The 18,708-nt window shown below is 43.8% G+C and overlaps 2 protein-coding genes, 1 long non-coding RNA gene and 1 pseudogene across 3 annotated transcripts; all 4 read left to right on the forward strand.

Annotated features, from left to right (window-relative positions):
• Positions 1-3,392, forward strand: LOC143000389 (coagulation factor XI-like). The gene is made up of 8 exons (XM_076149696.1): positions 1-135; positions 239-395; positions 711-820; positions 910-1,072; positions 1,230-1,487; positions 1,737-1,843; positions 2,627-2,786; positions 3,255-3,392. Exons 1-8 carry the CDS (start codon positions 45-47, stop codon positions 3,355-3,357), a joined length of 1,149 nt encoding a protein of 382 aa, XP_076005811.1. The 5' UTR covers positions 1-44; the 3' UTR covers positions 3,358-3,392.
• A 300-nt stretch (positions 3,393-3,692) lies between these two features.
• LOC143000427 (glutathione S-transferase A-like) lies at positions 3,693-13,466 on the forward strand (annotated as a pseudogene).
• LOC143000398 (uncharacterized) lies at positions 5,030-6,469 on the forward strand. The gene is made up of 2 exons (XR_012963617.1): positions 5,030-5,834; positions 6,296-6,469. It is a non-coding gene; the product is annotated as an uncharacterized LOC143000398 (long non-coding RNA).
• Positions 13,467-13,694: 228 nt separating the features above from the next.
• Positions 13,695-18,073, forward strand: LOC143000392 (coagulation factor XI-like). Its single transcript, XM_076149700.1, has 8 exons — positions 13,695-13,806; positions 13,910-14,066; positions 14,418-14,527; positions 14,616-14,778; positions 14,989-15,246; positions 15,500-15,606; positions 17,270-17,429; positions 17,898-18,073. The coding sequence occupies exons 1-8, from the start codon at positions 13,734-13,736 to the stop codon at positions 17,998-18,000; spliced, it is 1,131 nt and encodes a 376-aa protein (XP_076005815.1). The 5' UTR covers positions 13,695-13,733; the 3' UTR covers positions 18,001-18,073.
• The last annotated feature ends 635 nt before the right edge of the window (positions 18,074-18,708 follow it).

The following is an 18,708-nucleotide window of genomic DNA, read 5'->3' on the forward strand; positions in this document are numbered from 1 at the left end:
ACAGTCAGAACCACTTTGACGGAGCAGCATGTGAAGACGCTCATATGCTGCAACAGACCAACATGGATAAGATGAGTGTGTGCTGGTGCCTGTTCCTGGGCCTGCTGCTCCTCTGCAGACTCTCCCTCAGCCAAGGTAACACAAACCTTTTTTGCCGAATCATGATTACCTATTGCACCTCTTGTGTATGTGTGCACACGTATGGTATGTGTGAGTGCGGCCTGTTGCATCTTTCCAGAGTGTGTCCGAGAGCTTCAGCGAAACATAGACTTCACAGGCTCAGACATCTCCTTTGTCTACTCTCCGGATGAGGAGCACTGCCAGAAGCTCTGCACGCAGCATCCCGCCTGTCAGTTCTTCACCTTTCTGCGTTCTGACTGGGCGAACGACAATAGGTGACGATTGAAAGCAGAGAAATTAACTCAAAAGTCTCAAAAATGTATAATATGAAAACTACCCTATGTGTTGAAATATTTAACAAACCTAAATACTTGGACATGGTCAAGTTAGAAGCTCTATGATTTACATTTTTGCTGCCAGCCAAGATATCAAACTCATGCTCTCAAACTCAACTCTTGGAGGACTTTTCCACCTGCATTGCTGAAGCGTTTATAACGGCAAACTTATGGTAAAAGTTTTGTAGCCTAAATGTACAAATTTAAAGACATATTCATACAAAACAGGGAAATAAGTTGAACATTTCATTTCAGGAACTTCTACTGCTACCTGAAGTTGTCCTCCTCTGGGCAGCCTGACGTCAAGACGCCATTGCTGGGGGTCACCTCAGGGTTTTCCCTCAAAGGCTGCAGCGCCGAACCAAGTAAGCACGCCGTTGCGTCTAAATATTGACGTTTCAAAGTACAAAGGTCTGATTTGAAAGGATGAGCGAACCCTGCGTGTCGTTGTCAGGACCTTATCTGAGCGCTGTGTACCACAACGTGGATTTCTTTGGAGCGGATTATAAAACCTTGATCACAGCAGATTATGAGGAGTGCCAGCGAGTCTGCACCCAGGAGCCCGGCTGCCAGTTCTTTACCTTTGTCAAAGCAGACTACACACCCCCGTCAATCAGGTGAAGGCCGGGATGAGTGACAGTCCAGTGAGATTTAAGGGATTGAGCTTTCTGCCTTTAGAACAGCGACAGACAGCGTTGTTACATTTTTTGCACCAGCAGGTGATTGATTCTCTGCTCCCTCCTTTGGTTTAATGCTTCTCTGGTGTGTTTGTAGGTATAAGTGCCACCTTAAATTCAGCTGGACGATACCTGTGCCTCCTATTGTCGAGTCAGCGACTGGAGTTGTTTCTGGATTCTCAACACAGCCAGAATCAATTCCCCTGTCAGATAGGCAAACCCCTTGCCAGACCAAGCTTTTTCCAGGCACTGACATCCCAGGAGACGAGTTGTGGACGTTGCCCGCTGCCTCCCCTGAGCAGTGCCACAGCTTGTGCTCTGACCACCCAGCCTGCACCTACTTCACCTACAACAGGTATGGTGTGTGTGTGTGTGTGTGTGTGTGTGTGTGTGTGTGTGTGTGTGTGTGTGTGTGTGTGTGTGTGTGTGTGTGTGTGTGTAGGCACTGTTACAACACAAGACATTAAGAACAGTTGGACTTTTTTGTAACCAACCTTATCCTTGACCGACAGTATCTAAATGCTGCATATGGATTTATTCCTTCGAGTAATTTCATGGCATGCAGCAACTGTTTAACAGGTTTTTGTTTTCTTTCTATTTCCAGCTCTGAACTGAGCTGTTATCTGAAGAAAAATACAGACCAAATGGTGTTGGCAGCGAGGGACGGTGTCACCTCTGGCCTGCCATCAAGGTTCTGCCCCCTCGATAACAGTAAGTACCCCCCACATGGGAAGTTGATCTGCCGCACTGTGAGTCAAGCGTGCCGAAACATCTGATCCAGTCTTGACACACGGTAAATAGGACCCTCGATTTACTTGAATCAATCACATTACGACTAACCAGAAGTATTTCAAGGTTTACCAATCATCAATTTATCTAACATTTAGCATTAGAGAGTCTGATTAACCTAGCAATATTACTACTCCTAACAGCATAAACAATACATGAACTTCTCAATATAAGGTACACCAGAATCAACATACCTTAGGCTATGACGTGTTTGGTCAGCAAGTTACAGTGGAGCGTGCACACGGAAGGTTCTGGTAAGCAGAAATGCCTTCCAAGCTCTGAGTAGGTCTTGCTTATATAGTCATCTCAAGCAGGATGTCAGGGATGTTTGTGCATCTTTGAAATTCATGTGGTCTTTGCCCTAATTCCCAATCAGCCAGATGTGTTTATTTTACTATTTGATTATAGTTCCTTCAGTGTGTTATCTCTGGTGTTCTCGAAACATGTAAATGACACAACAACAGTACAATACAATTAACCCTTCTGTGAAGTCCCTGATCTAAAGAAGCATCCCAGACTATCCGGCAGCGGGGATCCCCTTCCTCCCTTTTACTGTCCCCCAGATGTTGAGGCATTGATAAGGTGGTGCAGCACCCCTTAGGCCCCAAAATGGTCTGATTACACTTTTCCCCCACCAGACCTTTGCTGTCATTGGCTCATCTGTGAAAATTCCCTGCTGTGTTCTGTGTTCCTCTCTGCTGATAGGCTGGATGAAAACACCTTTTGAGGGAATCGATTTCAGAGGTTCAGACCTGCGCTTCATACCGCTAGACAATTTACAAGCGTGTCAGCAGAACTGCAACGATGATGACTACTGCCTGTTCTTTACCTATGTCAATGAGTACTTCCACGACTCCTCTCACTGGTACGACTCACACACACACACACACACACACACAGACAAAGTTAAGGATATTTTGCTGATTTCTACTGCGTGTGCCCCAATGGCCAAAAAAGGTAAATGTATGCAAAATCAAATGTCAGTTCTCACAATTGATCTAACAGGAGTTCAGTGAAGTGCACACATGTAGATCATGTGACCAACGCTGTGAAAGAGTGGAAGCTTGATGTCAATGCGCGTAAAAGATCCATAAATCTACCCAGTTTGATTACGTCAAAAAATATGAAGTTCTTCTATAGACAGTAGCCTTAAATGGTACGTTCTCACTCGGTGTGCAAAGCAGTGTAGCTGGAAAGTAGATCAAAATAAGAACATATAAACCTGTACAGTAAATCTGCTGTTCTTCCACACCACGTTCATATCTTTGTTTGTGTTTATTTATTTATTTGTACATTTAATGGATGGAGATGTGTGGCTGTTTTTTTGTCCCAGGCGTCGCTGCTATCTGAAGCGCTCCGTTACCTTGCCTGCTCCTCCTATGGTTGCCAAACGGGTCGGGGTTGTGTCTGGATTCTCCCTGAAGAGCGATGCATAGTGTGGTCTACACACAGGTTGAAAGTCCTAGAATGTGTATGTAAAAGGGGACAAACACAAACACGCATCTGACCCAAGCACACTCAGTCAAATAAATTACCCAGATTAACAACTATTGCTTTAAGTTCTTAAAGCATGACATTTAATTTATGTATGGCTGCAACCTTTTGAATGCGTTGAATTAATTGTTGCATTCTACTAGAGTCCACTATGTGGCGGTGTGTGTTTTTATCGTTGCTTTACACCCGCGTAGACCTTGAGAATAGCAGAATAAGAATCAATCCCCTGAGGCAGGACGTGGTTATTATCCTCCTCAGCTCACAGTAACTCGGCTCCATGTCCCAGGATTCGATCACTCTGCTGTGGGGCTCCGGCTCGTGTCCCTGCTCTGGAGGAGAAGAACCTGCAGGGCTACGACGACAAGCTACTGTTATTCGACTGGAAGGAGCACAAATCTCAGCAACTGTTAGATCAGGTGGGCTCAGGCTCTTACCTGGCAGGCTCCTTCTTCTCTCTGGCTGACGTGCTCGTGTTTCCGTCGGTCGCTACCCTCTTCAGATTTGGGTCGGTGGTCGTTCTTGCTTGAACAGGCACCAAAGTAAAACAGCACCATGCTGATTGATTGATTGTTTGATTGATTGATTGATACCCGTGTGTGTTCGCCTCTGCCCACGCTTAGTTTTAACACTACCCGTCTTCTGCTCTGCTATTTGGCTGAAACTGATTTATTAATGGTAGTGCAATCAAACATGCTTGTAAACCTACGGATGGCAGAGCAGTATTGTATTTGTGTGGCAGTGAAGACTTTGTGTCTCCATGTCTAGTGTTTTTCCTCAAAGTTCTGTGAAACATAAACGGATGCACCTGCTGAGATGAGTTGTGGTGTTTTTGTTGGAAAATAAGACTTTTTTTAGACTGATTAAAAGAAAGTCAACCGCTAAACTCTCAATCCCAGTTTGCTGCTTGACACGTCCTTGTGTCCCTGTGTCAAACATAAACTGATGCACCTGCTGTGTGGGTGTTAACACCCACACAAGGACACTGTATCTCTTATGAATCTTTTATTTACTTGTGGTGTATTAAGAAATAGCAAACACTTAAACCTGCCAAAGTCTCACAGATCAATCATGCAAACAGTCCAGAGGTCCAAATGTTGAGCTTTAAAAACAGTCGGAACCACTTTGACTGCAGCTGCATTTGAAGAAGCTCATCTGCTGCAACAGACCAACATGGATAAGATGAGTGTGTGCTGGTGCCTGTTCCTGGGCCTGCTGCTCCTCTGCAGACTCTCCCTCAGCCAAGGTAACACAAACCTTTTTTGCCAAATCATGATTACCTATTGCACCTCTTGTGTATGTGTGTACACGTATGGTATGTGTGAGCGCGTCCTGTTGCATCTTTCCAGAGTGTGTCCCAGAGCTTCAGCGGAACATGGACTTTCCGGGCTCAGACATCAACTTTGTCTACTCTCCGGATGAGGGGCACTGCCAGAAGCTCTGCACGCAGCATCCCGCCTGTCAGTTCTTCACCTTTCTGCGTTCTGACTGGGCGAAAGACAACAGGTGAGCCATTGAAAGCAGAGAAATGAACTCAAATATCAAATATATATAATATGAAATCTGCCAGATGTGTTGAAATATTTAACAAACCTTATAGTTGAAGTTCATGTGGTCTTTGCCCTAATTCCCAATCAGCCAGATGTGTTTATTTTACAATTTGATTATAGTGCTTTCAGTTTGTTACTGTATCTCTGGTGTTCTCGCAACATGTAAATGACACAACAACAGTACAATACAATTAACCCTTGTGTGCACTCCCTGATCTAAAGAAGCCCCACAGACTATCCGGCAGCGGGGATCCCCTTCCTCCCTTTTACTGTCCCCCAGATGTTGAGGTGTTGATAAGGTGGTGCAGCGACCCTCGGCTGCCCTCTCCCACCTTTTGACAGTTATCTGTTATCTAGGCCCCCCCCTGGGTTAGGAGTTGTTAGATCTTCTATTTTATTGTTTTATTCCCAGACTTGTCAGGGCCAGTACTTTGAATTAAACTGTAACCCATGTTGACCTCTGGCCTCTCTATTGCATTCCTCTATATTTTTATCTTACAAAGCCCTTCAATCTCAGCATTTACTATCTGCTGATAAGTGGAATCACAAAAGCTGAATTGTGTTTGCATTGTGAGGAGACTCACACCTCCATCAAGGCCCCAAAATGGTCTGATTATACTTATCCCCCATCAGACCTTTACTGTCATTGCCTTAAGCTCTGTGTAATCTGTGTAAATTCCCTCCTGTGTTCTGTGTTCCTCTCTGCTGATAGGCTGGATGAAAACACCTTTTGAGGGAATCGATTTCAGAGGTTCAGACCTGCGCTTCATACCGCTGGACAATTTACAAGCGTGTCAGCAGAACTGCAACGACGCTCACAACTGCCAGTTCTTCACCTACGTCAATGAGTACTTCCACGATTCCTCTCACTGGTACGACTTACACACACACACACACACACACACATAAACACACAGACAAAGTAAAGGATATTTAGGCGATTTCTACTGCGTGTGCCCCAATGGCCAAAAAAGGTAAATGTTTGCAAAATCGAATGTCAGTTCTCACAATTGATCTAACAGGAGGTCAGCGAAGTGCACACATGGAGATCATGTGATACCACGCTGTGAAAGAGTGGAAGCTTGATGTCATGTGCATAAAAGATCCATAAATCTACTCAGAATGTTTACGTCAATATATATGAAGGCTTCTATAGACAGTAGCCTTAAATGGTATGTTCTCAATCTGGAAAGTAGATCAAAATAAGAACATGTAAACCTGTAGAGTATATCTGTTGTTCTTCAACACCACGTTAATATCTTTGTTTGTGTTTATTTATTTATTTATTTGTACATTTAATGGATGGAGATGTGTGGCTGGTTTTTTGTCCCAGGCGCCGCTGCTATCTGAAGCGCTCCGTCACCTTGCCTGCTCCTCCTATGGTTGCCAAACGGGTCGAGGTTGTGTCTGGATTCTGCCTGCACAGAGTAGTGTAGTGTGGTCTACACACAGGTTGAAAGTCCTAGCATGTATGTGTTATCCAATTAAAGGTTTTACAGCAGTCAAAGCCACTTGTGGATGACTTTGTTTTTGTCTCAGAGTGAAACTGTGTGTGTGTGTTTGTGTATGGTGTGGGGGGGGGGGGGTTGTTGGTGATATTACTTTATCAAAAATTGCTATCAAAATAAATAATTAAAATTAAATATTAATTATTCATAGTTCACAACTTTAATATTAAAGTCCTGGGGGAACCACCCCTTTTATTGGCAGGAGAACCAAGATAGCACATAATTGACCGAAACCTTAAAGATTCACCATAAGTCTTAATTATCAATTGAAATTATCTAATTGATAAATTATTTAATTAAATAGGAACAATTTCAAGATTAGTTTTGCGCTTGAAATCAGTCTAGAAGGGTGACACTTGTCTGGCGTAGAGGTTGATAATCATGTTTACAGACATTCAGAGCAAACATATGAAAGGATTTATTAACTCACAATAATAAAAAACCTGAAAACAAACAATAGCAAGAAGTTCAGGTGATAACAGATTTCAATACAAGGAAAACAAAGCATGAGTGTGTGTGTGTGTGTGTGTGTGTGTGTGTGTGTGTGAGAGGGATGATGTAAAGGAACCTAGCTTAGAAACAGGGCTATATAAAGTGGCGGATAAACGCACGTGAATGGGAAGGGTCCCACAGTTCAAGGTTCATTACCAAGATGGCGGATATCTTCCTAGCTTCCCTGTGTGTGGGTGTGTGTGCTTGTGTGTGCGTGCGTGAGTGCATGTGTGTGTGTGAGAGAGTGTGCTCTGCACCTCAGCGCTGGAGAAGATGGGATGGAGACAGTCTTGATTTAGGTAACTTGTGAGACAGGCTGAGAGACTCAGAGAAATTCTTACAATACACAAAGCCTTCAGTCGGACACACGGCACTGTAACGCATTAGTACAGTTTACCAGGACAAAGGGTTGAGAGAAAGAGAGGGAAAAAACAAGAAACGGCGCACATGCAATCGTTGTTGGTTAACACCGATGAAAAACTAAAAGAACACACTTGTAATATTTTGCTTAGTTAGGAACACACAGTATCCTATATCTAATGCACATAATATCAATTCCTAACTCTATTTCTGCACAGACATCTAGGCCTTACTTGGTGGAGTTACGTCCATGTTGTAATTCACCAATGAAGTAGTTGAGCAATCTGTTGCGTTGAAGATCCAGTTGGGTCGTAGATTCAGGCGCTGATGAGTTGATCACAGGGCAGATCTGCAGGTCCTCGATTGGCAGTTTGTCGACGGGGAATTTGAAGAAAACAGGAGGAACCGCTTTGCAATCAGGATTCAGGTCGAGCAATCAAAAGGAGAACTCAACAGGTTCAGAGAAAGAAAAAGGTGTTCACTGAGACAAAGTTTGGGTCTTTGTCCAGGGAGAGATGAGGGGTCTCTTAAAGTCTTCACAGCAGCAAGAGCAGCAAACAGAGAGGGTTAGCTGGGTTAGCTGAATTGGGAAAATCCAGGGCACATTCTTGAGTTTCTTATGTCTCCTTTCTGCCTTGAGTTGAGCTGGAGAGCGTTAGCTGAAGACTGATTCTGGGTGGACCTGCTGGGCTTTAATACTGCAAATGACCTCACAGGCAAGAGTTAACCTTTTGGCCAATGTCGTGGCAGCTTATTAAGGATTCAACAGAGTGTCCTCTGCTTGTTCGTTGATTTGGCGACAAATGAGGAAAAGCCTGGCTGGATCTTCAGATGGGTTTTACTGGAATAAGACTTTTGGACAGCGCTGGTTCCGACTATCTCATGGGTCAAAGAAGGAACATCAAATATTCCTGTGCATCCCTATTTATCCCGCTAATACAAGGCGTTTACATCGTATGGTAATTCACTGATGACAATGCGTTTTAACCGTTATTAATTGGTCAGCCAGCTTCAAGAGAGAGGTGGCTCTAGGATTCAGATCTGAGGGATGAACAGCTGTCTGTGGGGGAAAGTGGAATACTCTTTGCGTGTAAATTAAAGAACAACACTATAGTGTGATTAACCCTTCTAAAACCCCACTGATCTAATCCAGGCACCTCAGACTGAGAGGCTCTTCCTGCCTCCTGCTATCTAACAGATGCTGAGGCTTTGATTAGGTGATGCAGTGACCCTTCACCTGTTCACAGATATGTGTTATCTAGCCCTCCTGGAGAGAGAAGCTGTGGATCTCTCTGTTTTATTGCTCCATAAACAGACTTGCTGGAGTCAGCCATTTGGTTACTGTAATTATATTAATCTCAGCTCCTGCATTTACCTCTAAATGTTTGACATTATTTGTTATATTCCAACACAGCTGATTCTCTGACATCTTCACATCAAGGTGTGAAGAGGGGGTTGATCCATTACAACACTAGGTTGTCTCCTTGTTTTGTGGACAAAAGACCGCAATGTTGCCATGTGGGGACAGGCTTCAAAAATGTCTTATAGGCCTCACATCTTTTTCAGCTTCCAAACCTGTGTAAGCACCTACTGTGTGTGTGTGCCTGCGTGCGTGCGTGTGTGTGTGTGTGTGTGTGTGTGTGTGTGTGTGTGTGTGTGTGTGTGTGTGTGTGTGTGTGTGTGTGTGTGTGTGTGTGTGTGAGAGAGAGAGCATGCCCCATCCACAACTATTCCACCACCATACCGCCTTCCGACCCTCTAAAAATTAATAACTTTAATAAATTATAGTCCTCGGGGAACCACCCTTTTTTATTGGCAAGGGAACCAAGATAGCATATAATTGACCTTGACTTTAAAGATTCACGATAAGTCTTAATTATCAATCACAATTATCTAATTAATTCATTAATTCATTAATTAAATGAAAATAAATTAAAGATAAGCTTTGCGCTCGAAATCAGTCTAGAAGGGCGACACTTGTTGTGCGTAAAGGTTGATAATCATACCGACATTCAGAGCAAACAATTTCAGAAAGAAATCATGCAGCATGCAGGAATCAGTGCTCGAAAGCACAGTTAGAAAACTTTAAAAAAAAATAGTAGAAATATTCATTATAGAATATACAGTATTGCATCCAGTGTATTTAACTACTTAGGTCTAAATCTGACTTTAAATCTGTCATAACATCAAAGCCTTACTTAATAGAATCACGACCGTCCGTTTTGTGATTCTCTGTTGCACCGATTGCACAGCTGCGCTGAGGGTCCACTGAGTCGATGGTTTGTCCGTTTTGGTCTTCAGTTCTGGGCTTGCAGAAGTTGGAAAGTTGTCTTCGTGGTGTAGGAGGAATCGTTGCTTGGTCCAGTTGAGTCACGGTCAGACACTTTTGAAAGCAAATGGAGGTGCAGGCCTTTGAGCTTGTGGGTTCCCTGAATTGGAAAAATGAGGGCAGAGTCTTTAGTTTCTTTCTTTTCCTTGCTGCTTGGTTGGGCTAAAGAGGGTTATGGGTTCACTGGATTGGAGCATCTAGGGCAAGTTCTTAGGTCTCTCCCTCTTCCTTGAGTTGAGCTGAAGAGCGTTAGTTAGTTGAAGAGTTCACTGGGTTGGATCATCCAGGGCAAGTTTTTAGGTCTCCTTCCTCCCTTGAGTTGGTACAGAGAGCGTTAGCAGAAGAGCATTTCTGGAGAGGAGCCGTTTCTGAAGAGAGGAAGTTTTTGTGATATCAGAGCTTCCATACTACAAATGACCTCACAGACAAGGGTTAACCTTTTGGCCAATGTCGGGGCAGCTGGATCTATGACATCCTCACATCAAGGTGTGAAGAGGGGGTTGATCCACTACAACACCAGGTTATCTACTTATTTTGTGGACAAAGAACCGCATGCTTTATCAGAGTCAGCCATGTTGGGACAGCTGCAACCTGTGTAAGCACCTACAACACACACACACACAAACACATATAGAGGGGACAAACACACACGCATCTGACCCAAGCACACTCACTCAAATAAATTTGTTACCAGATTAACAACTATTGCTTTAAGTTCTTAACATCTAATTTCTATATGGCCGCAACCTTTTGAATGCGTTGAATTAATTGTTGCATTTTACTAAAGTCCACCATGTGGCGGTGTGTGCTTTTATCATCGCTCTACACCCGCGTAGACCTTGAGTGTAGCAGAATAAGAATAAATCCCCCAAGGCAGGACGTGGTTATTATCCTCCTCAGCTCACAGTAACTCGGCGCCATGTCCCAGGACTCAGTCAATCTACTGTGGGGTTCCGGTTCATGTCCCTGCTGCTGTCACTCGACCAGAAGGAGCACAAAGCCCAGCAAGTGTTAGATTTGAACCCCAGGGGGCAGAAAGGTCACGTGTCCTGAATGACACATTTGTTTACGTTCATTCCCTCAATTAGACACGTGAAGAAAAGTCTCAACAGCATGACACAGGCTGTGAAGCTGATGAATTATCTGAGAGCTGCTTAAAAGTCTTGTTACGTTCCATTTGTTTTTGCTGAATCACACCAGACACCTTTAAAACGATGAATTATAATAACATTCGGGGTTATGAGCTAAACCACTGACATGGAAGAACAGGACTGAACGTTTCCAAAAAAAGCCCCAATAGTAAGCCTGTAATTCGGTTTATTTTTAATTCGCCAAACTGCTTTTATTTTAGCAGAATCAACTTTATATCTTCAGTATGACGTTCCAGCCAGCGCGCTGTCGCCGGATTACACTAGGGGGCGCCAAAGAGCTGAACAATCACTGATACATGTATCTATAGATTTGGTGATTTTACTAAGACGTTTTCATCATTGACGGTAACAATCATCAAAATGGCTTAATTTGTAATTTATTCTGTTAATATTTGCTACTAAGGTAAAGATAAAGTGAATTGAGAGACTTGTGAGTGCCATTCAGTGTGGAGGAGTCTTCTGCTTTACAATGCACAATGACATTTTTGCAAGTGTGTTGCACGCCATGAGCTCGTTTGTCTGTTAACCTGGTGGCTGTTTGATTCCTGACCTTCCCACGTTTAAACATGGAGTCAACGTTGTCAACGAATCCTACGGCGCCTGTTTTTACCTGGAGGTGAGAGATTCTTTACCTCACAATAGATCAAGAAGCTGCCACCTGCATGCATGACCAAGTGTGCTAATGTTTCCTCCTTCAATGACAGAATCAGTTCAAGTCTCAGGGCACCAAGTTGATCCCAGACAGCGCGGCAGAACAGGCGCTCATGTACCAACGCATGTTTGAGGGTCTCACAATTTCATCACTCAGAGTTGGGGTCATTATTGGAGGAATACTTGGCCTTGGAAGAGGTATGAGGGAGTTTGAAACCGTTTCCATCTTCGTCTCCTTTCAGATTCAGTAATCTACTACAACTGGTTCGTCCCTGAGGCAGAAAGGCACGAGTCGGCTCTGAAGAGGAACCGGGAGGTGCTGGACACGGAGCTCCAGCTGTGGGAGGGATACCTCCTCAAGGCAGATACACACACTCTCACACTCTCAACACACACTAGTCATGTTTCCATCCCAGGCTTCCACAAAAGCTAAGCAAAAGCTTGTAATTGTCAGTGTCTGTATTAAAATGATGACTGGCTTGGCAAGAATAGTTTTCTTGATCCTGCAGTAGAATAGCATCAGAAGTCAACATGGTTCTTTCATCTAGCACAGCGGCCCCCAACCTTTTTTATCAGACAACATTCTGGTAACATCGCGCCAAGAGGAGTAACATCCTGTCTGGCCCCTAACGCTCTCTGGTCGCTAAGGTAACGTTTAAACATGCCTTCAAAATAAGATACACCACAAAAACAAATTTAAACTGCATGAAAAATACATGCAGTTTAATGTTGTATTGTCATGTAAGAAACTTTCCAGGGATATTTGTTTTTTACTCATTTTGCTAGATTGTGGGTTTAGTTTTAGCGGTACTGTATCATGTGACCGAGGCAAGCGACTTGACATGCGTCAAATGTGAGTCATAGACGGATGTAACAGAGACAATTCGGTCATTTAATCAAAATAGAACATCGTTCAGACTCAGATTATAAATAAAACGGAAAAAATGTAAGTTATTTATTCTTTCTGTGCGGCCCGGTACCAACTGACCCACGGACCAGTACCAGTCCGCAGCCTGGGGGTTGGGGACCCCAAATCTAGCAGCTCTCAGAGAATTCATCAGCTTCACAGCCGTCTGTGTCTTGTCACGCACGTCGCCTGGCAACTTTTGATACTGCGTCTTGCTGTCACTTTTCCTTCTCGTATGAATTAAACATTTTTTCTCTGATTGCGCCACACAAACGACTCGTCAAACCCTGAAACGAAACGTAAGACCTGACCAATATTTCAAATCAAAGTCTGCTTATGTTAAGTCATAACACCCACACTGTATTTCTTTGGAATCTTTTATTTACCTGTGGGGTTTAGTATGAAGAAATAGCAAACACTCAAACCTGCCAAAGTATCACAGATCAATTATGCAAACAGTCCAGAGTTCTCTCTCTCTCTCTTCAGGTGGGCTCAGGCTCTTACCTGGCAGGCTCCATCTTCTCTCTGGCCGAGGTGCTCGTGTTTCCGACGGTTGCCACCCTCTTCAGATTTGGGTCGGTGGTCGTTCTTGCTTGAACAGGCACCAAAGTAAAACTGTTGATTGATTGATTGATTGATTGATTGATACCAGTGTGTGTTTGTGTTGTTGCTGTAGGTTACCTGCTGGGCGTTTCCCTCAGCTGAGCCAGTATTACGCAGCGCTGAAGGAGCCCAGCATCAGAGCCAGCTGGCCGCCTCACTGGCTGGACAACCCTCAGGGGCAAGACACACTCAAGGACTTCTGAGACGCACACACCTTACTGTTGCCTCTGTCCATGCTTAGTTTTAACACTACTTATTCTTCTGCTCTGCTATTTGTCTGAAACGGATTTATTAATGGTAGTGCAATCAAACGTGCTTGTAAACCTACGGATGGCAGAGCAGTATTGTATTTGTGTGGCAGTGAAGACTTTGTGTCTCCATGTCTAGTGTTTTTCCTCAAAGTTCTGTGAAACATAAACGGATGCACCTGCTGAGATGAGTTGTGGTGTTGTTGTTGGAAAATTAGACTTTTTTAGACTGATTTATTAAAAGGAAGTCAACGGCTAAACTCTGCTTGACTTTGCTGCTTGACACGTCCTTGTGTCCCTTGTGTCAAACATAAACTGATGCACCTGCTGTGTGGGTGTTAACACCCACACAAGGACACTGTATCTCTTATGAATCTTTTATTTACTTGTGGTGTTTAGTATTAAGAAATAGTAAACACTTAAACCTGCCAAAGTCTCACAGATCAATCATGCAAACAGTCCAGAGGTCCAAATGTTGAGCTTTAAAAACAGTCGGAACCACTTTGACTGCAACAGACCAACATGGATAAGATGAGTGTGTGCTGGTGCCTGTTCCTGGGCCTGCTGCTCCTCTGCAGACTCTCCCTCAGCCAAGGTAACACAAACCTTTTTTGCCGAATCATGATTACCTATTGCACCTCTTGTGTATGTGTGTACACGTATGGTATGTGTGAGCGCGTCCTGTTGCATCTTTCCAGAGTGTGTCCCAGAGCTTCAGCGGAACATGGACTTTCCGGGCTCAGACATCAACTTTGTCTACTCTCCGGATGAGGGGCACTGCCAGAAGCTCTGCACGCAGCATCCCGCCTGTCAGTTCTTCACCTTTCTGCGTTCTGACTGGGCGAAAGACAACAGGTGAGCCATTGAATGCAGAGAAATGAACTCAAATCAAATATATATAATATGAAATCTGCCAGATGTGTTGAAATATTTAACAAACTTTATAAATATAAAACCCTAACCATTAACCCTCTAACCCAAATATGGAGGCTTTGTAAAGTAAGAAGCTCTATGATTTACATTTTTGCTGCCAACCAAGATGTCAAACTCATGCTCTCAAACTCAACTCTCTGAGGACTTTTCCACCTGCATTGCCAAAGCGTTTATAGCTGCAAACTTAGGGTGAAAGTTTTGAAGCCTAAATGCACAAAAATATACAGACGTATTCATACAAAACAGGGATATAAGTTGAACGTTTCATTTCAGGAACTTCTACTGCTACCTGAAGTTGTCCTCCTCTGGGCAGCCTGACGTCCAGACACCGTTGCTGGGGGTCACCTCAGGGTTTTCCCTCAAAGGCTGCAGCGCCGAACCAAGTAAGCCCGCCACCGCGTCTAAATAAAGAGGTTCTAAGTACAAAGGTCTGATTTGAATGGATGAGTGAACCCTGCGTGTCGTTATCAGGCTCTTCTCTGAGCGCTGTGTACCACGGCGTGGATTTCTTTGGAGCGGATTTCAAGACCTTGTTCACAGCAGACTATGAGGAGTGCCAGCGAGTCTGCACCCAGGAGCCCGGCTGCCAGTTCTTCACCTTCGCCACAGCAGACTACACACCCGCGTCCATCAGGTGAAGGCCGGGATGAGTGACAGTCCAGTGAGATTCAAGTATTTCTGCCTTTAGAACAGCGACAGACAGCGTTGTTACATTTTTGGCACCAGCAGGAGTGTGTGTGGTCCTGGAATCGGAATGGAACAGAATTCCATTAGCAGTTAAGCCTAGGTGAGTTTGATTTTCTGCTCCCTCCATTGGTTTAATGGTTCTCTGGTGTGTTTGTAGGTATAAGTGCCACCTTAAATTCAGCTGGACGATACCTGTGCCTCCTATTGTCGAGTCGGCCACTGGAGTTATTTCTGGATTCTCAACACAGCCAGAATCAATTCCCCTGTCAGATAAGCAAACCCCTTGCCAGACCAAGCTTTTCCCAGGCACTGACATCCCAGGAAGCGAGTTGTTAACATTGCCCGCTGCCTCCCCTGAGCAGTGCCACAGCTTGTGCACTGACCACCCAGCCTGCACCTACTTCACCTACAACAGGTATGGTGTGTGTGTGTGTGTGTGTGTGTGTGTGTGTGTGTGTGTGTGTGTGTGTGTGTGTGTGTGTGTGTGTGTGTGTGTTAGAACACAAGATATTAAAAACAGTTGGACGACTTTTTTGTAACCAACTTCATCCAGGCAACATGACCGACAGTATCTAAATGCTGCAGATTGGTTTATTCCTTTGAGTTAAATGTGTAATTTCATGGCTTGCAGCGGCTGTAACAGGGATTTGTTTTCTTTCTATTTCCAGCACTGAAGTGAGCTGTTATCTGAAGAAAAATTCAGACCTAATGGTGTTGGCAGCGAGGGAGGGCTTCACCTCTGGCCTGCCGTCAAGCTTCTGTGCCCTCGATAACAGTAAGTACCCCCCACATGTGAAACGTTCACTGACACAGGAAGTTCCTTTCTCAGCATTTATGCCCCATGAAGCTGTAAGACCGGATGGGTTCCCGTCTTCCGGTCCAACGGCGGCGTCCGGAGATCACGGGAGGCGTGGCTTGGTCTCCTATCGGCGCTGTGAAGTTATTCAGACATAATGAAATATTCTCGCCATATCTGACTCCATAAGATAAATGTACTTATTACTAGTGCTAAATTTAGTCTCTGATTGGATGGTTCTGTGAGTAAATGCGCCATTCTTTTGTTTTAGCATGAGAAGCTCAGTTTCGGATCCTTATCTTCGCTCGAGAATTCAGGATAACTTTGCTGTTGATTCATTCATTATTATGCTGAAACTGGATTGTTTGTCCAAACAGGGCGTACCTGTATCGCTCAAAGAATTGTCACCGGCCAAATTACGAACATTTAACAGCTCGTTCAAGAGCAGTTTTCGGATTAATTTGTACTGGGAGGCGTAACACATTTGTCAGCTATGAGGCCGGAGTTTTCGCTTTCTGCATGCGTGTCTGACAAATCATACACTTAGACCAACAAAAGATAATTCATGTGAATTCCTTCCCCTATGTCCGCCCCGCCCAGTCAGTGATTTACCTCTGAGCAGGTCTGCACCATCTAGACATGCGGTAATATAGGACCCTTGATTTACTTGAATCAATCACATTACGAATAACCCAAGTATTTCAAAGTTTAACAATCACCTATTTATCTAACATTTAGCATTTGAGAGTCTGATTAACCTAGCAATATTACTACTCCTAACAGCATAAACAATACATGAACTTCTCAATACAAGGTACACCAGAATCAACATACCTTAGGCTATGACGTGTTTGGTCAGCAAGTTACAGTGGAGCGTGCACACGGAAGGTTCTTGTAAGCAGAAATGCCTTCCAAGCTTTTAGTTGGTCTGGCTTATATAGTCATCTCAAGCAGGATGTCAGGGATGTTTGTGCATCTTTGAAGTTCATGTGGTCTTTGCCCTAATTCCCAATCAGCCAGATGTGTTTATTTTACTATTTGATTATCATGCCTTCAGTGCGTTTTCTCTGGTGTTCTGGAAACATGTAAATGACACAACAACAGTACAGTACAATTAACCCTTCTGTGAAGTCCCTGATCTAAAGAAGCATCCCAGACTATCCGGCAGCGGGGATCCCCTTCCTCCCTTTTACTGTCCCCCAGATGTTGAGGTGTTGATAAGGTGGTGCAGCGACCCTCAGCTGCCCTCTCCCACCTTTTGACAGTTATCTGTTATCTAGGCCCCCACCCCCCCCCACCCCCCCGGGTGAGGAGTTGTCAGTTTTATTGTTTTATTCCCAGACTTGTCAGGGCCAGTACTTTGAATTAAACTGTAACCCATGTTGACCTCTGGCCTCTCTATTGCATTCCTCTATATTTTTATCTTACAAAGCCCTTCCATCTCAGCAAATTTTTATCTGCTGATAAGTAGAATCACAAAAGCTAAATTGTGTTTGCATTGTGACGAGACTCATACCTCCATCAAGGCCCCAAAAAGGTCTGATTTCACTTATCCCCCATCAGACCTTTACTGTCATTGCCTTAAGCTCTGTGTAATCTGTGTAAATTCCCTCCTGTGTTCTGTGTTCCTCTCTGCTGATAGGCTGGATGAAAACACCTTTTGAGGGAATCGATTTCAGAGGTTCAGACCTGCGCTTCATACCGCTGGATGATTTACAAGCGTGTCAGCAGAACTGTAACGACGATCATAACTGCCAGTTCTTCACCTACGTCAATGAGTACTTCCACGATTCCTCTCACTGGTACGGCTTACTCACACACACACAGTAACACACAAAGTAAAGGAAATTTTGGTGATTTCTACTGCCTGTGCCCCAATGGCCAAAAAAGGTAAATGTATGCAAAATCGAATGTCAGTTCTCACAATTGATCTAACAGGAGTTCAGTGAAGTGCACACATGGCGATCATGTGACCAACACTGTGAAAGAGTGGAAGCTTGATGTCAATGCGCATAAAAGATCCATAAATCTACCCAGAATGTTTGTTTACGTCAAAATATATGAAGTTCTTCTATAGACAGTAGCCTTAAATGGTACGTTCTCACTCGGTGTGCAAAGCAGTGTAGCTGGAAAGTAGATCAAAATAAGAACATATAAACCTGTACAGTAAATCTGCTGTTCTTCCCCACCACGTTCATATCTTTGTTTGTGTTTATTTATTTATTTGTACATTTAATGGATGGAGATGTGTGGCTGTTTTTTTGTCCCAGGCGTCGCTGCTATCTGAAGCGCTCCGTTACCTTGCCTGCTCCTCCTATGGTTGCCAAACGGGTCGGGGTTGTGTCTGGATTCTCCCTGAAGAGCGATGCATAGTGTGGTCTACACACACAGGTTGAAAGTCCTAGCATGTATGTGTTATCCAATTAAAGGTTTCACAGCAGCCTAAGCCACTTGTGGATGAGTTTGTTTACGTCTCAGAGTGACACTGTGTGTGTGTGTGTGTGTGTGTGTGTGTGTGTGTGTGTGTGTGTGTGTGTGTGTGTGTGTGTGTGTGTGTGTGTGTGTGTCTTTATCAAAAATTGCTATCAAAAAATTTAATAAAAGTAAGTAAAAATAATTAGTAACTTTAATGAATTAAAGTCCTGGGGGGAACCACCCCTTTTATTGGCAGGGGAACCAAGATAGCACATAATTGACCTAAACCTTAAAGATTCACCATAAGTCTTAATTATCAATCAAAATTATCTAATTAATTAATTAATTGGGAATAATTTGAAGATTAGTTTTGCGCTCTAAATCAGTCTAGAAGGGTGACTCTTGTCGTGCGTTGATAATCATACCGACATTCAGAGCAAACAATTTCAGACACTTCTTGTTAAAATATGAAAGGATTTATTGACTCACAATAATAACTAAAGGTCATTACCATCAATAGAACAAACTGGAAAACATAAACAATAGCAAGAATTTCAGGTAACAACAAATTCCTATTACAAGGAAAACTGTGTGTGTGTGTGCGTGCGTGCGTGTGTGCGCGCGTGCGTGATGAGGTACAGGAAGTGGCGTCAGTTATAACACACC

This window comes from Genypterus blacodes, unplaced genomic scaffold (genome assembly GCF_046128005.1).
Source record: "Genypterus blacodes isolate CSIRO-AG114 ecotype Tasmania unplaced genomic scaffold, CSIRO-AGI_Gbla_v1 ptg000048l_1, whole genome shotgun sequence".
NCBI classification, from domain to species: Eukaryota; Metazoa; Chordata; class Actinopteri; order Ophidiiformes; family Ophidiidae; genus Genypterus; species Genypterus blacodes.